At 53.1% G+C, this 12,286-nt stretch overlaps 4 protein-coding genes across 4 annotated transcripts; 1 reads left to right on the top strand and 3 right to left on the bottom strand.

The window, feature by feature from the left end:
* Positions 1–46: 46 nt before the first annotated feature.
* On the bottom strand, positions 47–1,091 carry BO95DRAFT_440771 (cytochrome b5-like heme/steroid binding domain-containing protein). The gene is made up of 4 exons (XM_025586030.1): positions 986–1,091; positions 892–922; positions 577–814; positions 47–493 (listed from the first exon to the last, which is right to left on the bottom strand). Exons 3-4 carry the CDS (start codon positions 811–813, stop codon positions 272–274), a joined length of 459 nt encoding a protein of 152 aa, XP_025444601.1. The 5' UTR covers position 814; positions 892–922; positions 986–1,091; the 3' UTR covers positions 47–271.
* A 3,171-nt stretch (positions 1,092–4,262) lies between these two features.
* BO95DRAFT_512654 (translation machinery-associated protein 7) lies at positions 4,263–5,009 on the bottom strand. The gene is made up of 3 exons (XM_025591535.1): positions 4,921–5,009; positions 4,762–4,851; positions 4,263–4,674 (listed from the first exon to the last, which is right to left on the bottom strand). The coding sequence occupies exons 1-3, from the start codon at positions 4,940–4,942 to the stop codon at positions 4,580–4,582; spliced, it is 207 nt and encodes a 68-aa protein (XP_025444600.1). The 5' UTR covers positions 4,943–5,009; the 3' UTR covers positions 4,263–4,579.
* Positions 5,010–5,177: 168 nt separating this feature from the next.
* Positions 5,178–8,295, top strand: BO95DRAFT_440768 (putative serine/threonine protein kinase (Prp4)). The gene is made up of 3 exons (XM_025586029.1): positions 5,178–6,309; positions 6,370–6,598; positions 6,653–8,295. The coding sequence occupies exons 1-3, from the start codon at positions 5,576–5,578 to the stop codon at positions 8,132–8,134; spliced, it is 2,445 nt and encodes an 814-aa protein (XP_025444599.1). The 5' UTR covers positions 5,178–5,575; the 3' UTR covers positions 8,135–8,295.
* A 1,321-nt stretch (positions 8,296–9,616) lies between these two features.
* On the bottom strand, positions 9,617–9,997 carry BO95DRAFT_429786 (uncharacterized protein; the record flags this gene model as incomplete). The annotated part of the gene is made up of 1 exon (XM_025584909.1): positions 9,617–9,997. The coding sequence occupies one exon, from the start codon at positions 9,995–9,997 to the stop codon at positions 9,617–9,619; it is 381 nt and encodes a 126-aa protein (XP_025444598.1).
* Between the last annotated feature and the right edge of the window lie 2,289 nt (positions 9,998–12,286).

The following is a 12,286-nucleotide window of genomic DNA, read 5'->3' as shown; positions in this document are numbered from 1 at the left end:
GTAGTGTCGTTTTTGAGGTCTACCAGAATGACGACAAATTGAACAACCATAATATCATAATTCATCCGACCTACAACCTGTCTGTCAGTACCTTTCAAAACACCCCGAATCCACGCCATCCTTTCAGTCCAACCTTAAAACAAGCCAGCCCTACATTCTGGTTTGGCAGCCTTCTGTTCATCACCGCCGCCCTATCTATGATCTTCATCCCCCTCACCCATCCCTTCCTTACTTCATTCACCACCCAAAACTCCTCAAAGTCTCACTCAACTTAAGCACCCTCCTCCCCCTCAGCCACCAACTTCCCGACAACCAAGTACTTCTCCGAGAACCGCTCCTCCCACGACTGCAGATTCTCCAACTGGTCCGCATCCAGGTCCTCCAACGTATCCAACGGACCCTTCAGATCCTTGGTCAACATCTCCTCGTCGAAACTCTGGCACGCCAACCCGCGCGACGCGTCCCGACCGGCGAAGTTCTCGTAGGGTCCGCCCTGTTTTGCCATCTCACGGGTTAGCCTTGTCATACGGGGGGTTGAAGAGTGAAGCGCGACCGATCGGAATTGGAGAAGCTTACCGGTCCATAGAAGTTGCGGCCGGGGGTGACGTCGAAGACGCGGCCGCGCACGGCGAGGTAGACGGGTTGATCGGCGGTGCCGTTGTATGGCAGGAGCGTGGTCGGGGTGAAGGTGCGGAAGACGACGGGTGGGGGCGCTTTGGGGAGGGCGACGGGGGCCTTGGGACGGAGTTGCACGTAGACCAGGATGATGAAGAGGGTGAGGAGGATGAGGTTGATGGGGGAGGCGATTGTCATTCTGTTTTTATGGATTAGTGGGTGTTGTGGGGGATGGGTGCAGTGGCTGTCAGCTTGGAGATGTTGAGGTTCACTGACACTTCGGCCGGTGGGGTTGTTGTTGCTCCGTCTGTTGGTGTTTTGTGTTAGTGGTGGTTGGGGGGGGGGGGGGATGTTTTTAAGGAAGCATTACCCGGGCTAGACATCTTGGGATGTGGCTCTTGTGCTGGTTGATGGACACACGGATGAGGGTGTGGTTCTTTGGAGGATGAATGTGATTGCTGAGCTGAGATGGATTGATGATGGATGATGCGGGTGGTGGATGATGAGTGGGAGTCGCCCCGGCCGCCGCGGTGTATGACGGCAATTGAGGGCAGAAGGGACCTCGGAGCCAATCAACACCACAGCTTAGTGTGCGGAGAACGGAGCCAGAAAAACGGACGGCTATTTGTGGAGGTCAAGGCGGTAAGCGCGGAAGCGCGATTCGGTTCCGTTGGATCGCGCTACTTTGGCTGATTCAGGCTCGATCGTGCAGCAACCTTACAAAAGATTCATGATCGTCTACAGTACTTCCTGGGTTCGATTATTCCCTACTGTCACGCTGATGGCTCTGTAAATGAACCCTGGTTATCGTACTGCACGAGACCGTGGCTGATCATTCTGCACCTTTCTGCAGAGGCTTCAATTATTGCAGCGATCCGCATTCCTGAGATTGCAACGGAGTTCGGAATGCGCTCGAGTCTCGATCCCCCCAGGCTTTCGGAGCTCCTATAATTAAACCAATTCATTCTGAAACAGTCACCCTCGCCCGCTTTGCCAATTTCCTTCGCTGCTGTCAGTCCACTAGCTCGTCATTTATTCTTAGACTAGCTCCGTCTGGGCTCTCTAACGGTCGACTTTCCAGACAAGCCCGGCCTGGTTGGCATCGCAATTCGAGAGGGGCGCACCCAGTCAGTGCACTACCTCCGCGGCTCCAGAAGACGCGGTTTTGGTCTGTCTGTGTGTTGCTCCGGCCGTTCGTCCTTCTCTTCTCTTCCCTTTCGATCTTTCACCCGCTTCTCATTCATTTCAGTCCCTCTTTCTTGTAATTTCTTTGATTAATTCTAGTGCCTGGTCGCCCGCCGCATATTTGTCGAGATTGGATCATCTATCTATCAATCTCTCTTTATCTTCCTTTGTCTTCTCCTTCAATTGTGGTGGACTGATCCTTTCTTGAATGACGTGCCGGCACGTCTGTCCCTTCGCATAATAAGCCTGAACTTAGCTACCTGAATCTTGGTCACATTGCTTATTCCATCTGACTAAATTGTCCTACTCTTCTTGACTTATCTCCCTTTCTCGATCTTCATACTCCTCCCTGTTGAAATCAGCTCCAACCCGACATTGGCGCAAAGTGGTCTTATCGAACATCACGCCCAAGCTTTTAGTCTCGCAACATTGACACTTGACCATCAAACTAGCTGATTCACGAGCTATAGCATCCGCCCAGAGGGTCTATCGTCAAGATGTGGGGGAAAATGCACTTTCATCGATCGCGAAAGCCGGTTATTGGAAATCCCACCTTGATCGACAAAACTCTAGACGATAGTGTCTATCAGTCCTGGTCTCGCGGCCCAGGCACTCAGAGCACCGACAACCGTTCCCTGACTTCTCGAGGGTAAGTTGAAGTAGTCGAGTTGTGATTGCATCTTCCTGCAAAGTATACTTGACTTGCTAACTCGTTCTAGCAACCAAGCGGACTCACTCAATCCCGCGCATCACCCGTACTCAGGTCGCAGGGTCGCATCATCATCCAAGGCCCCAAGCATCGCTCCGAGCATCGCATCCGATGATCTCTTTGACCACCGCTCGGTCAGTTTGACAGATCTTCCCCTGCAGACAGGTATCCTCGGTCACGATCTCAGTCGGCCTGGAAGTGTTGAGATCTCCCCTCCCGACTCACCCGTCTCCTTAAGTCGGCCACCACTTAGTCGCGGCAGCTCCCGCGTCTCCCCCATAGAGGACGAATCCAGGCCGGACCTTGATATCGACCCGATGGAGAAGAAGGAAAACACCAGGCTCACCAGTCAGCTGCCGGTGCGCAAGACCGGTTACTCCCCCGTGGATCAGTCTCAGCCAGCAAACCCGTCCTCGAGAGAATACGCAAGTAGGCAGGACAACTTTTCGAGGGGCTCGACGTCAAGCCATTCTGGCATGTTTGGGCAGCAAGCCTCCGGCAATGCCTCGGTCCGCACCGACATGTCAGCCACACCTCCATCATCTCACGGGTCGAATAGTCTTGGATGGAACACGCAAAGTGCCCGCAAACCTCCCTCAGAGCCACGCATTCGCGAGCCATGGAAGGGACCCAGTGGACGATCACCAATAGTGCAGCCTATCCAAGAACGACCCAGAGCGAACACGATCCGCAGCTATGATCAAATGAGAGCATGCAACGGCTCAGCAGCCTCTGACCTCGCGGCGTGTGGAATGGTCCCTACCGTAGTGACAACAATCACAGCCGGTGAACTTCGACCCACAGATAGACACCATGGCACTACCCGGAACAGTCCCCGTGCTAGGACACCCGAGGCATCCACCCCGACCGCCCGCAGCAGCAACCGCGTCCCACCTCGGGTCGAGCTTCCAGCGCCGGAAACAGACTGGGAATCCTCGTTAATGGATCTTAAGTTGACTACTCACGAAATAGCTGAAGAACCCACAAGCCGCTTCAGCGCAACCACTTACGACCCTACCGAAATAGGCAGCTCAATAGGCAGCAGGCGCAACAGCATCGATACTGTCGCTGACACTGCATCTGTGTCCACGGAGTGTCAGCCCTCCATCATGTCTCGTAGCCGACCCGTGCCGAGCACAGTGGCTCCCGGGAAGAAGCCGACCAGAAAGCCCACGCCATCCCAGGCCGCTGTGGGGGCGGAGGCGGTCATAGAACCCACAGCTATCACTCCCCAGCAACAGAATCAAAACCGGATTGATGCGCTTGAATCCCGCAAAGAGACCCTTGCGCGTCGCAAGGCCAATATCAACACGATCATCTACGAGTTGACTCAAGTCATCCAGCCGAGTTCCGTCGCCTATGACATAGCCGCTAGAGATGAGGTGAAGAAAACGGTCGCCAGTCTTGAAAGTGAACTTGCAGAAATCAAGCGAGAGGAGCATGAGATTGGCGTGAAGCTACTGAAGGCTTGGAAGAAACGTGATGAGCTCGATTGCTATGGGGGCGGCTCTGGCCTTTGGGTCAGCCGAGTGACCAGCTGAAGGTCGATCAAAACATTCGTTTTCATTGCATCCCAATCCGCTCATGAGAGCGCGTTGGACCTTGGTGTTTCTGGACCCCTTTTTTTAATATACTTTCTTTACGATCATGTGGGTTGGGCGAGGTTTGTTGGTTGCATTATGCCTTTCAGCGTTGCGTTTACCATTCGGCAGCATACAGCGGGCTTCACTTCTACTTCTTTTGTTCTAGCAAAGCATGGTAGACAGTCTTTCTTTGATCTGTGCAGTGCGCGATGATACCCTGTTTGCTTGTTGAGAGACGCGAATCTCAAGTCTGGGACCAGGTTCCGTGCAGATGATTCCCAGCGTTTGAGGAACTGAGTCACGCTTTTGAGGTATTTATTGAATAGATTATCAGTGGATGAAGTGTGCGCTCAGCGTTGTAAATGCATCAAGTAAAGTTGCTCAAAGAGAATAGCGCTTAATGCCAAGCGACTCCACCACCTTGCGCTCGTGGGTCATGGCTCGTGGTATATCATGAATGACTGATCTCAATGCTCCCAAAGGTGATTTATTTCTTGCCCGACTTCTTGATGCCCTGGGCACCGGTGTTCAGGGGACCCTTGCCCTTGGCCTTCTCCATCAGATCCTTCTTAGCCTTGGCATCTGAATAGAGACAATGCAGTTAGTGAGATGCTCGCGACCATGATCAAGTCACCGCTGGTGCGGAAAGGCAGCAATAGGTAAACATACCGGCTCTCTGCTTCTCCTTGAAGGCGAGATCATCGTCATCGAGATCCTTCTGAGCCTTCTTGGCCTGCTTGAGGGGCTTGACCTTGCCACCTAGACAAAAGAAAAAGTCGAGTTAGAGGGCTAATAGGCAATACTCAAGACACCTTGATAAGCGCATACCTTCTCTGCTTTGACCACCCATTGTGCGATATTGGTTTTGAAAAGGTTTTGTGAAAGGAGGGTTAGATGAAGGCAAGGATGCGTAGTCGCGCAAAGAGGAGAAGGAGGGGAAATGGAGGCGCAAAAAATCGTGTCTTATCAGCGATTGTCCCGCGGGGAGCCGCTAGTCTAGAACCGGGTTAGGCGCCGAAATCTCTCCCTCTCCATCGGTCACCGCCTGGCACCAGCTCATCCCCATCTCAACAACCTGCTTAACCCCCCCCCCCATTTGCCTCGTTCCTGTTACTACCGCGTGCGATCTCATCGCCCCAGCTACCTCTTCGACAATCCAGCCATCCTCGCGTGAATATCTTGAACTGGAGACAGTAGCAAACATTCTTACTGGTATCTTTTACATATTTTCCTAAAACAAAAGGCAAAAAAAACCCCTCCACACTTGTCTCAGGCTTGCTCAAAGTTGGCAAGGGCCGTGGCATCTTCAGCCGGTTGGACTTTCTCAATATATCCTCCTACCTTGACGCGTCATCCAAACCATTCTTGGCTAACCGGAAGTTCTTCTTCTCCCTTCTCTGAAGCTGCGCGAAAAGGCCGATCTGTCTATCTAGGCACACTCCGTTGAGAGAAGAAGATATATCTCTCGGCAGACGGACGCAAAATGGCATCACGCAGGTCGAGGTCTCCATCGACCCCTTCTGAGGGTGAGATCATCGAATCAGGTTCAGAGACGAAGGCAACTACGTCGCAACTTCCTCTTAATGGCAACCGCGTTGACCGTCCCCCCAGAGCTAGTTCACCCGCCCCCAGATCTCCAGCATCGTTGAGCAGATCGCCCCGCCACCGGAGGTCGAGGACCAGGACCAGATCGCCCTCCCGCACCCGGTCCCGCTCCCCGTACCGCGACCCCAGAGGCTACAAGCGTCGCCGGGACGATGACTATGATCGTGACTATGACTATGACGACCGACGATCCCGATACGAACCCTCCCGCCGCGTCGGGTCCCGATACGATGATAGCCGTTACGCGGGCCGCGGCGGTCAATCCCACCGACGACCCCGGCCCTACTACGACTACGATCGGGAAGAGAATTTCGGCGAGGGGCTGCGATACAGCGACGAGTCGGATCGGCGCAGGGAGAAGCGCGCCCGCACCCGCAGCCGGTCACCGTTCCGCGAAGTGCGGAAACCAAAGCAATACTCTGGGGATGAGTGGGAGTCCCAGCGCGGTGATAGCGTCGCGTCTCGCGACCGTAGAAGGAAGGCTTCTATTGAACAGTCAGTGAGCGAGCGGGGGAAAGCTCCAGTCGTCGCTCGGGATTTAAAATCACATGCTGAAACTCAGAAACCTCAGGTGCAGCAAGCTTCTGAAACCCCTAGTGTTCGTCTTGAGAGGTATGCTCATATGACCGGTTCTCGTCGCGGAGGAACATACTCACAACAACTCCTCTGCAGCGTGAACAATGCCCAAACTACCGAAACCCAGGTAGAGCAACAGCATGAGGAACCTGTCGACGAAGCAGCCCAACTAGAAGCACGCCGCAAACGACGTGAGGCTATCCGTGCGAAATACCGTGGACAAGCTACGCCGTTGCGTCTGCAGGCTCTTCATATCGGAGGCGATGGGGATTCGACGACCCCGAGCGCCGCCGGTACCGCCGCTTCGGTTGCTTCGAATGGCACGCCTTCCGGTAAGTCAGCATGACAGTTTACATTACAGCAGCGTACATTAAACTGACTAGCTATAGATGCAGCCCCACAGTCCGCTCCTCAGACGCCTGACGACAGTCTGGATTCAATTCCGGACTTCAAGGTTGACAAGGATGACGGCTCGCTCAACAATGGTGCACCTGTAGATGGTGCTGATAAAGATGAAGTTTCCGCAGCCGACTACGATCCTACCATGGACATGAGAGCCGAGAAGGAAAAGCACGATACTCGCAGCTCGACTGAGGATGTTTCCGCGGCGGCTTATGACGAAACGCAAACGACCAAGCAGGACATCCTGCTCCCTGATGCAGAGCAGCCTCGACCCCCACCCAAGGCGAAAGATCCTTACGATATGTTCGCCGAAGACGATGGTGACGACATGTTTGCAGAAGATACGCATGACACCGCGCAGCCTACGCATGCTTCGGCGATGTCCGCCATCCCGCAGCCCAAAGAGCTGGACGTCAGTATGCTGGACAACTGGGACGATCCAGAGGGCTACTACAACGTGCGTCTCGGTGAGTTGATTAACGGACGGTATCATGTGCAGCAGAACCTTGGGAAGGGTATGTTTTCGTCTGTCGTGCGCGCAACCGATTCCAAGACTGGCGGACTGGTTGCAATCAAGATCATCAGACAAAATGATACGATGCGGAAGGCGGGGATGAAGGAGATTGGCATTCTGGAGCAACTACGCGAGGCGGACCCTGACGACAAGAAACATGTCATCCGGTTCGAGCGGTATTTCGAACACAAGGGCCACCTGTGCATGGTGTTCGAGAATCTAGGCATGAACCTGCGGGAACTCGTGAACAAGAAGGGCCGTGACACTGGGCTGAATCTTACGGCTATCCGAGTCTATGCGCAGCAAATATTCCTGGGACTCAGCCTGTTCCGGAAGTGCAACATTCTTCACGCCGATCTGAAGCCGGACAACCTTCTGGTCAATGAAAACTACAATGTTCTCAAGGTTTGCGACCTGGGGTCGGCATCGCCCACGACGGAGAACGAGATAACGCCCTACTTGGTCAGTCGGTTCTACCGGGCGCCGGAGATCATTCTGGGGATCCCGTACGATCACGCCATCGATGTGTGGTCGATTGGCTGCACGCTATTCGAGATCGCTACGGGGAAGATCCTCTTTACGGGGCGAAACAACAATCAGATGCTACGGTCGATCATGGAATGCCGTGGCAAATACCCCCCGAAGCTGCTCCGGCGCGGGTCGCTGACGCACCTGCACTTCGACGAGATGCTGAATTTCCACAGTCAGGAGGAGGATAAGGTCACGGGGCGTGCGGTTGTACGGGTGGTGGATTTCAAGAAGCCGACGCGCGATTTGAGGACGCGGCTGATGGGCAAGGGGACCCGTGGGATGACGGAGAGTGAAACGAAGGAGCTGACGTTGTTCTTGGACCTGCTGGAACGCTGCCTGAACCTCAATCCGGAGAAACGGTGCACCCCGACGGAGGCGTTGCGACATCCGTTTATCTCGCGCCCGAAGGTCTAGGTTTGTACCGGAAGGGAGAGGGTTTGTACATATTATGTCATAGTGGTACACTGCGCACATATCCGTAGTACTTCGCAGTAATATTTTATTAGCCACAGCACGGTCGCGTTTACCTTGGGCCTTTGATTCAAAGATGTGCCAATGGGGATGGAGCCGAAGACCCTGTCTGTAGATTGAGTACCTATGTTAGTAGGTAGGCGGATGACTCAATGACCGTTTTCATCCAGTCCAGTGCAGTGCAGTGCCACCAGCCTCGGGGTCTTATGGAATTGAGACTCTGGTAGGGAGGCGTAAGCCTGGATGGAGTATACCCCGCCACCCTTCAGCGGCGCAGCACACCCACTGCTTAGTAAACTGCGGGTCTCTCCCGTCGTGTGGAGAGTTGACATTGACGGGTTCTTTGGGTTGGAGCCTGGAGCCTAGGAGCTGAGGAAAAGGTGATGGTTATGGTGATGGCGATGGCGATGGCGTTTGGTGGGTGGCAACGACGGAAAAGGCATGGCTGGGCTGGGGCTGGGGCTGGGCTGGGCTGGGCTGGAGTGGGGAAAGTTTGGCCAGCCACCGCCTCCTACCACCACCATTACCACCACCATCACCATCATCATCATCATCATCATCATTGTTAATCAAGTTGTTAAAGTTGATATTGATAACATCAGCATTAGCATCAGCATCGTGCAGTATATTGTTCCGTTCTCGGGAAGGGAATGAGACGGATCCGACCCCAGGGTTCCGGTTTGCCTTTTCTTATCTTCCATGGTCCGTGGTCCGTGGTCAAGGTTGTATGTTGTAGGTTGTAGGTAGTAACATAGGTTGTGGACCAGGTAAGTTAAGTCACAGTTAGTGTGTAGTTATAGGTAGCCTTTTACCCTGGGGTATCTAGTAGGTAAGTTGGTGGGTATTGGATGGGTGTAGTGGCGTAGGGTGGCTGATGCGATGACTTCTGGATCTGGAATGGATGGTGGCGTGGCTACGAGTGTGGTGTGGTGTGGTGCGGTGCCGTGGGACTTGGTAAGGCTGTGTCTGTCTGTGTCTGCGTGACTGTGCTCTGTGCAAACGGGATAGAGGTGTTATGGTGCACATACCGTACATAAGCAAAAATGTACTGTATATGGGTTGGAGGGTAGATTACGGAAGGGGTGGTGTTATAGTTGAGGTTGAGGTTGAGGGCTCGGATCTATATTCGTGCTGTTGGAGTCGACTATGGGGTGACGCTAGGTCTGGTTACCTTTTCCCATGTTGGTGCTGGTTGCTGTCTTGGTGCTTGATATCTCTTCTACGGAGTACAGATACACAAGGGGTGATTGTGTGCAGCTACTATGTACATAGGCATTGGTTTACTTGTATATGTTGATGATTTTTGGGGGAATGAGTTTAGTGTTACTTATATCTATCAGATGGGTTGATGAGGTCTTGAGCGATGGGAATGATGGGAAGTGTGGTTCTTTCTCGGGACTGCAAGGGCTACCTTACTCCGTATATCTATCGTCTATATGGTAGGTACGGAGTAGTCTCCGGATGTTGATGCGGGATTCCTTCCTGCAGCGATCCGAGTTCAATCGGAGGTAATTCTCTGAAGACAGAAACAGGACTCTTCATGAAGGGAGGCCAGGTTTTGATCGAGGAAACTGAGCCGAATCGACCTGTGCTCCGGACTGTAGTCTTGGATTGCACAAGTCCCAAATCAAGGTAGGCAAGCAAATAGGCAAGCAAGCAAACAACATCCAAGTTGGAACGTTGGAAGTTGGAACAAAGGCGGAGAGGGGATCGTTCGGATTGCGGGCTGAGAATTTGGATCTGGTCGGCGGTAGTTACTGTATCCAACCGGGGGAAATCAGTTGGCCGGAGCATTGATGATATCATGGTGCGTTGGGGTTTATGTAGGGGGGTCTTGGGGGCTTCGGTAGAGTGCAGGGGATGTAAAGTGGGAGGATGCGATGTGAGGTGTTCTATACTGAGGATTGAGATGTCTATTTGTGTCGGGTGGACGGGTTGTGTATAGACCTCAGTACGGGATATATATGGCAGGATGAAGGGGTACCATGGTTATCACGCCGAGTACGGAGTATATAGCAGTGATAGTCTGGTCATTACTCACGGAACTGGAGCACTAACTACTACAAGTACAAGTACCGAGCAGATTGAAGGACTGGACTACCGATACTCCGTAAACTACTTACAGAAAGTCCTCCTGCAGTGCAGTACTAGTTCAGGCCCCCAATAAGCATACCATCTCCTGCAAGTGCGTGCGTGTGTGCACTTGTGCTGTGCAGGTTCGCCTCTCCCCTCCTCTTCTCCCACCTCCAAATGGGTCTGTTTGCAGCCAGCCAGCATACAATGTATGTACTGTATGTACGGAGTACATGGACAGACATCTTACTGGTACAGGGGTACTCCATAATGCGCTCACGAACCCGCCTGTGTGTCTGTTTGTACCCATACATACTTACCGATAGGGTGGTTGGATTTTGAGGCGAAGAGAGAGGGTCGTCACGGGATGAGCATAGGTGGTCAAGCGCGCGGAACTTTTCCCCCTACTCTCTGTCAATCAACCTCTGCAGTAGGCAGTAAGCAGCAAGCAGTAAGCAGTAAGGCTGCTTCGATTGAGTTTGGAACGGGATTGTCCTCTTGTACTCATAGGATAGCCCAATTGGGAATTCTCCGAGCTGACGCTGACGACAAGATGGGATTGATACATCCGGTGTCTCATGTTTTTTTTCTCTGTCTGCTTACTGTGCTTCCCAGGTTTGATGATGCTGATGAGAGGAGAAAGGTCTAGAGGGTTATGGAGTCGGTTCTGGGGGTGGTGATTGGGGGGTTGAGTTGAGCAGTGGTTGGTTCTAGCCTTGATTGCTTTTTTAACTTCTAAGTATCTACAAGGGGCAGAGAGGGAGTTCTGGAACTAGTTACTCAGTGGTTGCTGGTTTGATGATCAAGTGAGACTGAAAGTGACTTGCTGCCACTGCCACTGCCAGGTTTCGAGGTTGCTGGCCCGTGCAACCGACGACAGCTTCCGGCCTGAGCCCTGCCCTGCCCTGCCCTGCCCTGCTTTCCAGTAGCTTTGCTGCTACTCCAGGCTGTCTCAGTGCCAGTGCACTGCATCCAACGTGGCAGCAGAGCAACCAATCATCAGCCGCTGGCCCAGTCATCCGAGCCGCTAGTCCCCATCCGGACGAACCGCCCTGTCATTGGTCTGATCTCCATCGCCTCACTTTCGGATCCATCATGGATCGATTTTCTTACTCCTTTTCCTGGCAGTTCGCATGGCAATTGGATTCACGGTCGGTCATCCACTACAGAAGACTTTCCACCTGCTGGGGAATAGAGTTGGGTTTGATGAATCGAACGGCCGGTTGAACAACAACCACACAACAGACAGTTCGGGAGTGTATAGCATCATCGGATTGAAAAGACGGTGTGGTTCTAGTCACTCCTCCACTTGTCGAAGATCGTTGTCGCGAGTGTCAACAGGGCACGCCCTCCCGCGCCTGTCCCCTGTTTGATTCGACGTTTCGTATAGATACCCGTCTCAACTGAGTAACCATACCCACCTGCCTGGCTGGAAGGAGGGGAGAGTAATAATGTAGAGGAGAGGATGAGCTGGCACTACAGACTTTACCCTACCTCCATTCATTGAGTCGACTAACCGAGTCTATACACCAAAGTCACAGTTTCCAGTCTAAGTTCTACTGTCCCGACCACAACAACAAACTGTCACTCCCATCCATCTAACCCTCCGCCCCCAGATCGGTCGTGCGTGCCCTGTCAAGCACACGAAACAATGGACCAGCACTCGGGAGGACGCCTGGTGGGGCTTTCCCTCATTTTTAGGGAAATGGATGAGCCGGAATGAGGTAGATAGTAAAGGTTGCTTTGTTTGCTTCTTCCTGCTCATAAAATCCCTCCAGCCTCATTCTGACCACTCGAACTCAAGCCAACGGGGCGCACGAGAGAAGGAAGGAAAACAACGAGTGACAAAGTGACGAGTGGGAAGAGGCAGAGATGAGAAGTGAGAGATCCTTTGTGCTAGGTCGCTAGTCTAGTTGCTACTTACTAGGTTTCTCGCTCGGGGGGAGGCTGGAACCAGGGTCAGGATCTTGGTCTGTTGCTCGAACCGTCGCAGGCCATATGGAGAATTGCCGCCCCGTTCCA

Source organism: Aspergillus brunneoviolaceus, assembly GCF_003184695.1.
Source record: "Aspergillus brunneoviolaceus CBS 621.78 unplaced genomic scaffold BO95scaffold_17, whole genome shotgun sequence".
Classification (NCBI taxonomy): Eukaryota; Fungi; Ascomycota; class Eurotiomycetes; order Eurotiales; family Aspergillaceae; genus Aspergillus; species Aspergillus brunneoviolaceus.
The sequence above is the reverse complement of the archived record's forward strand: the minus strand, read 5'-3'. Positions and strand labels throughout refer to the sequence as shown.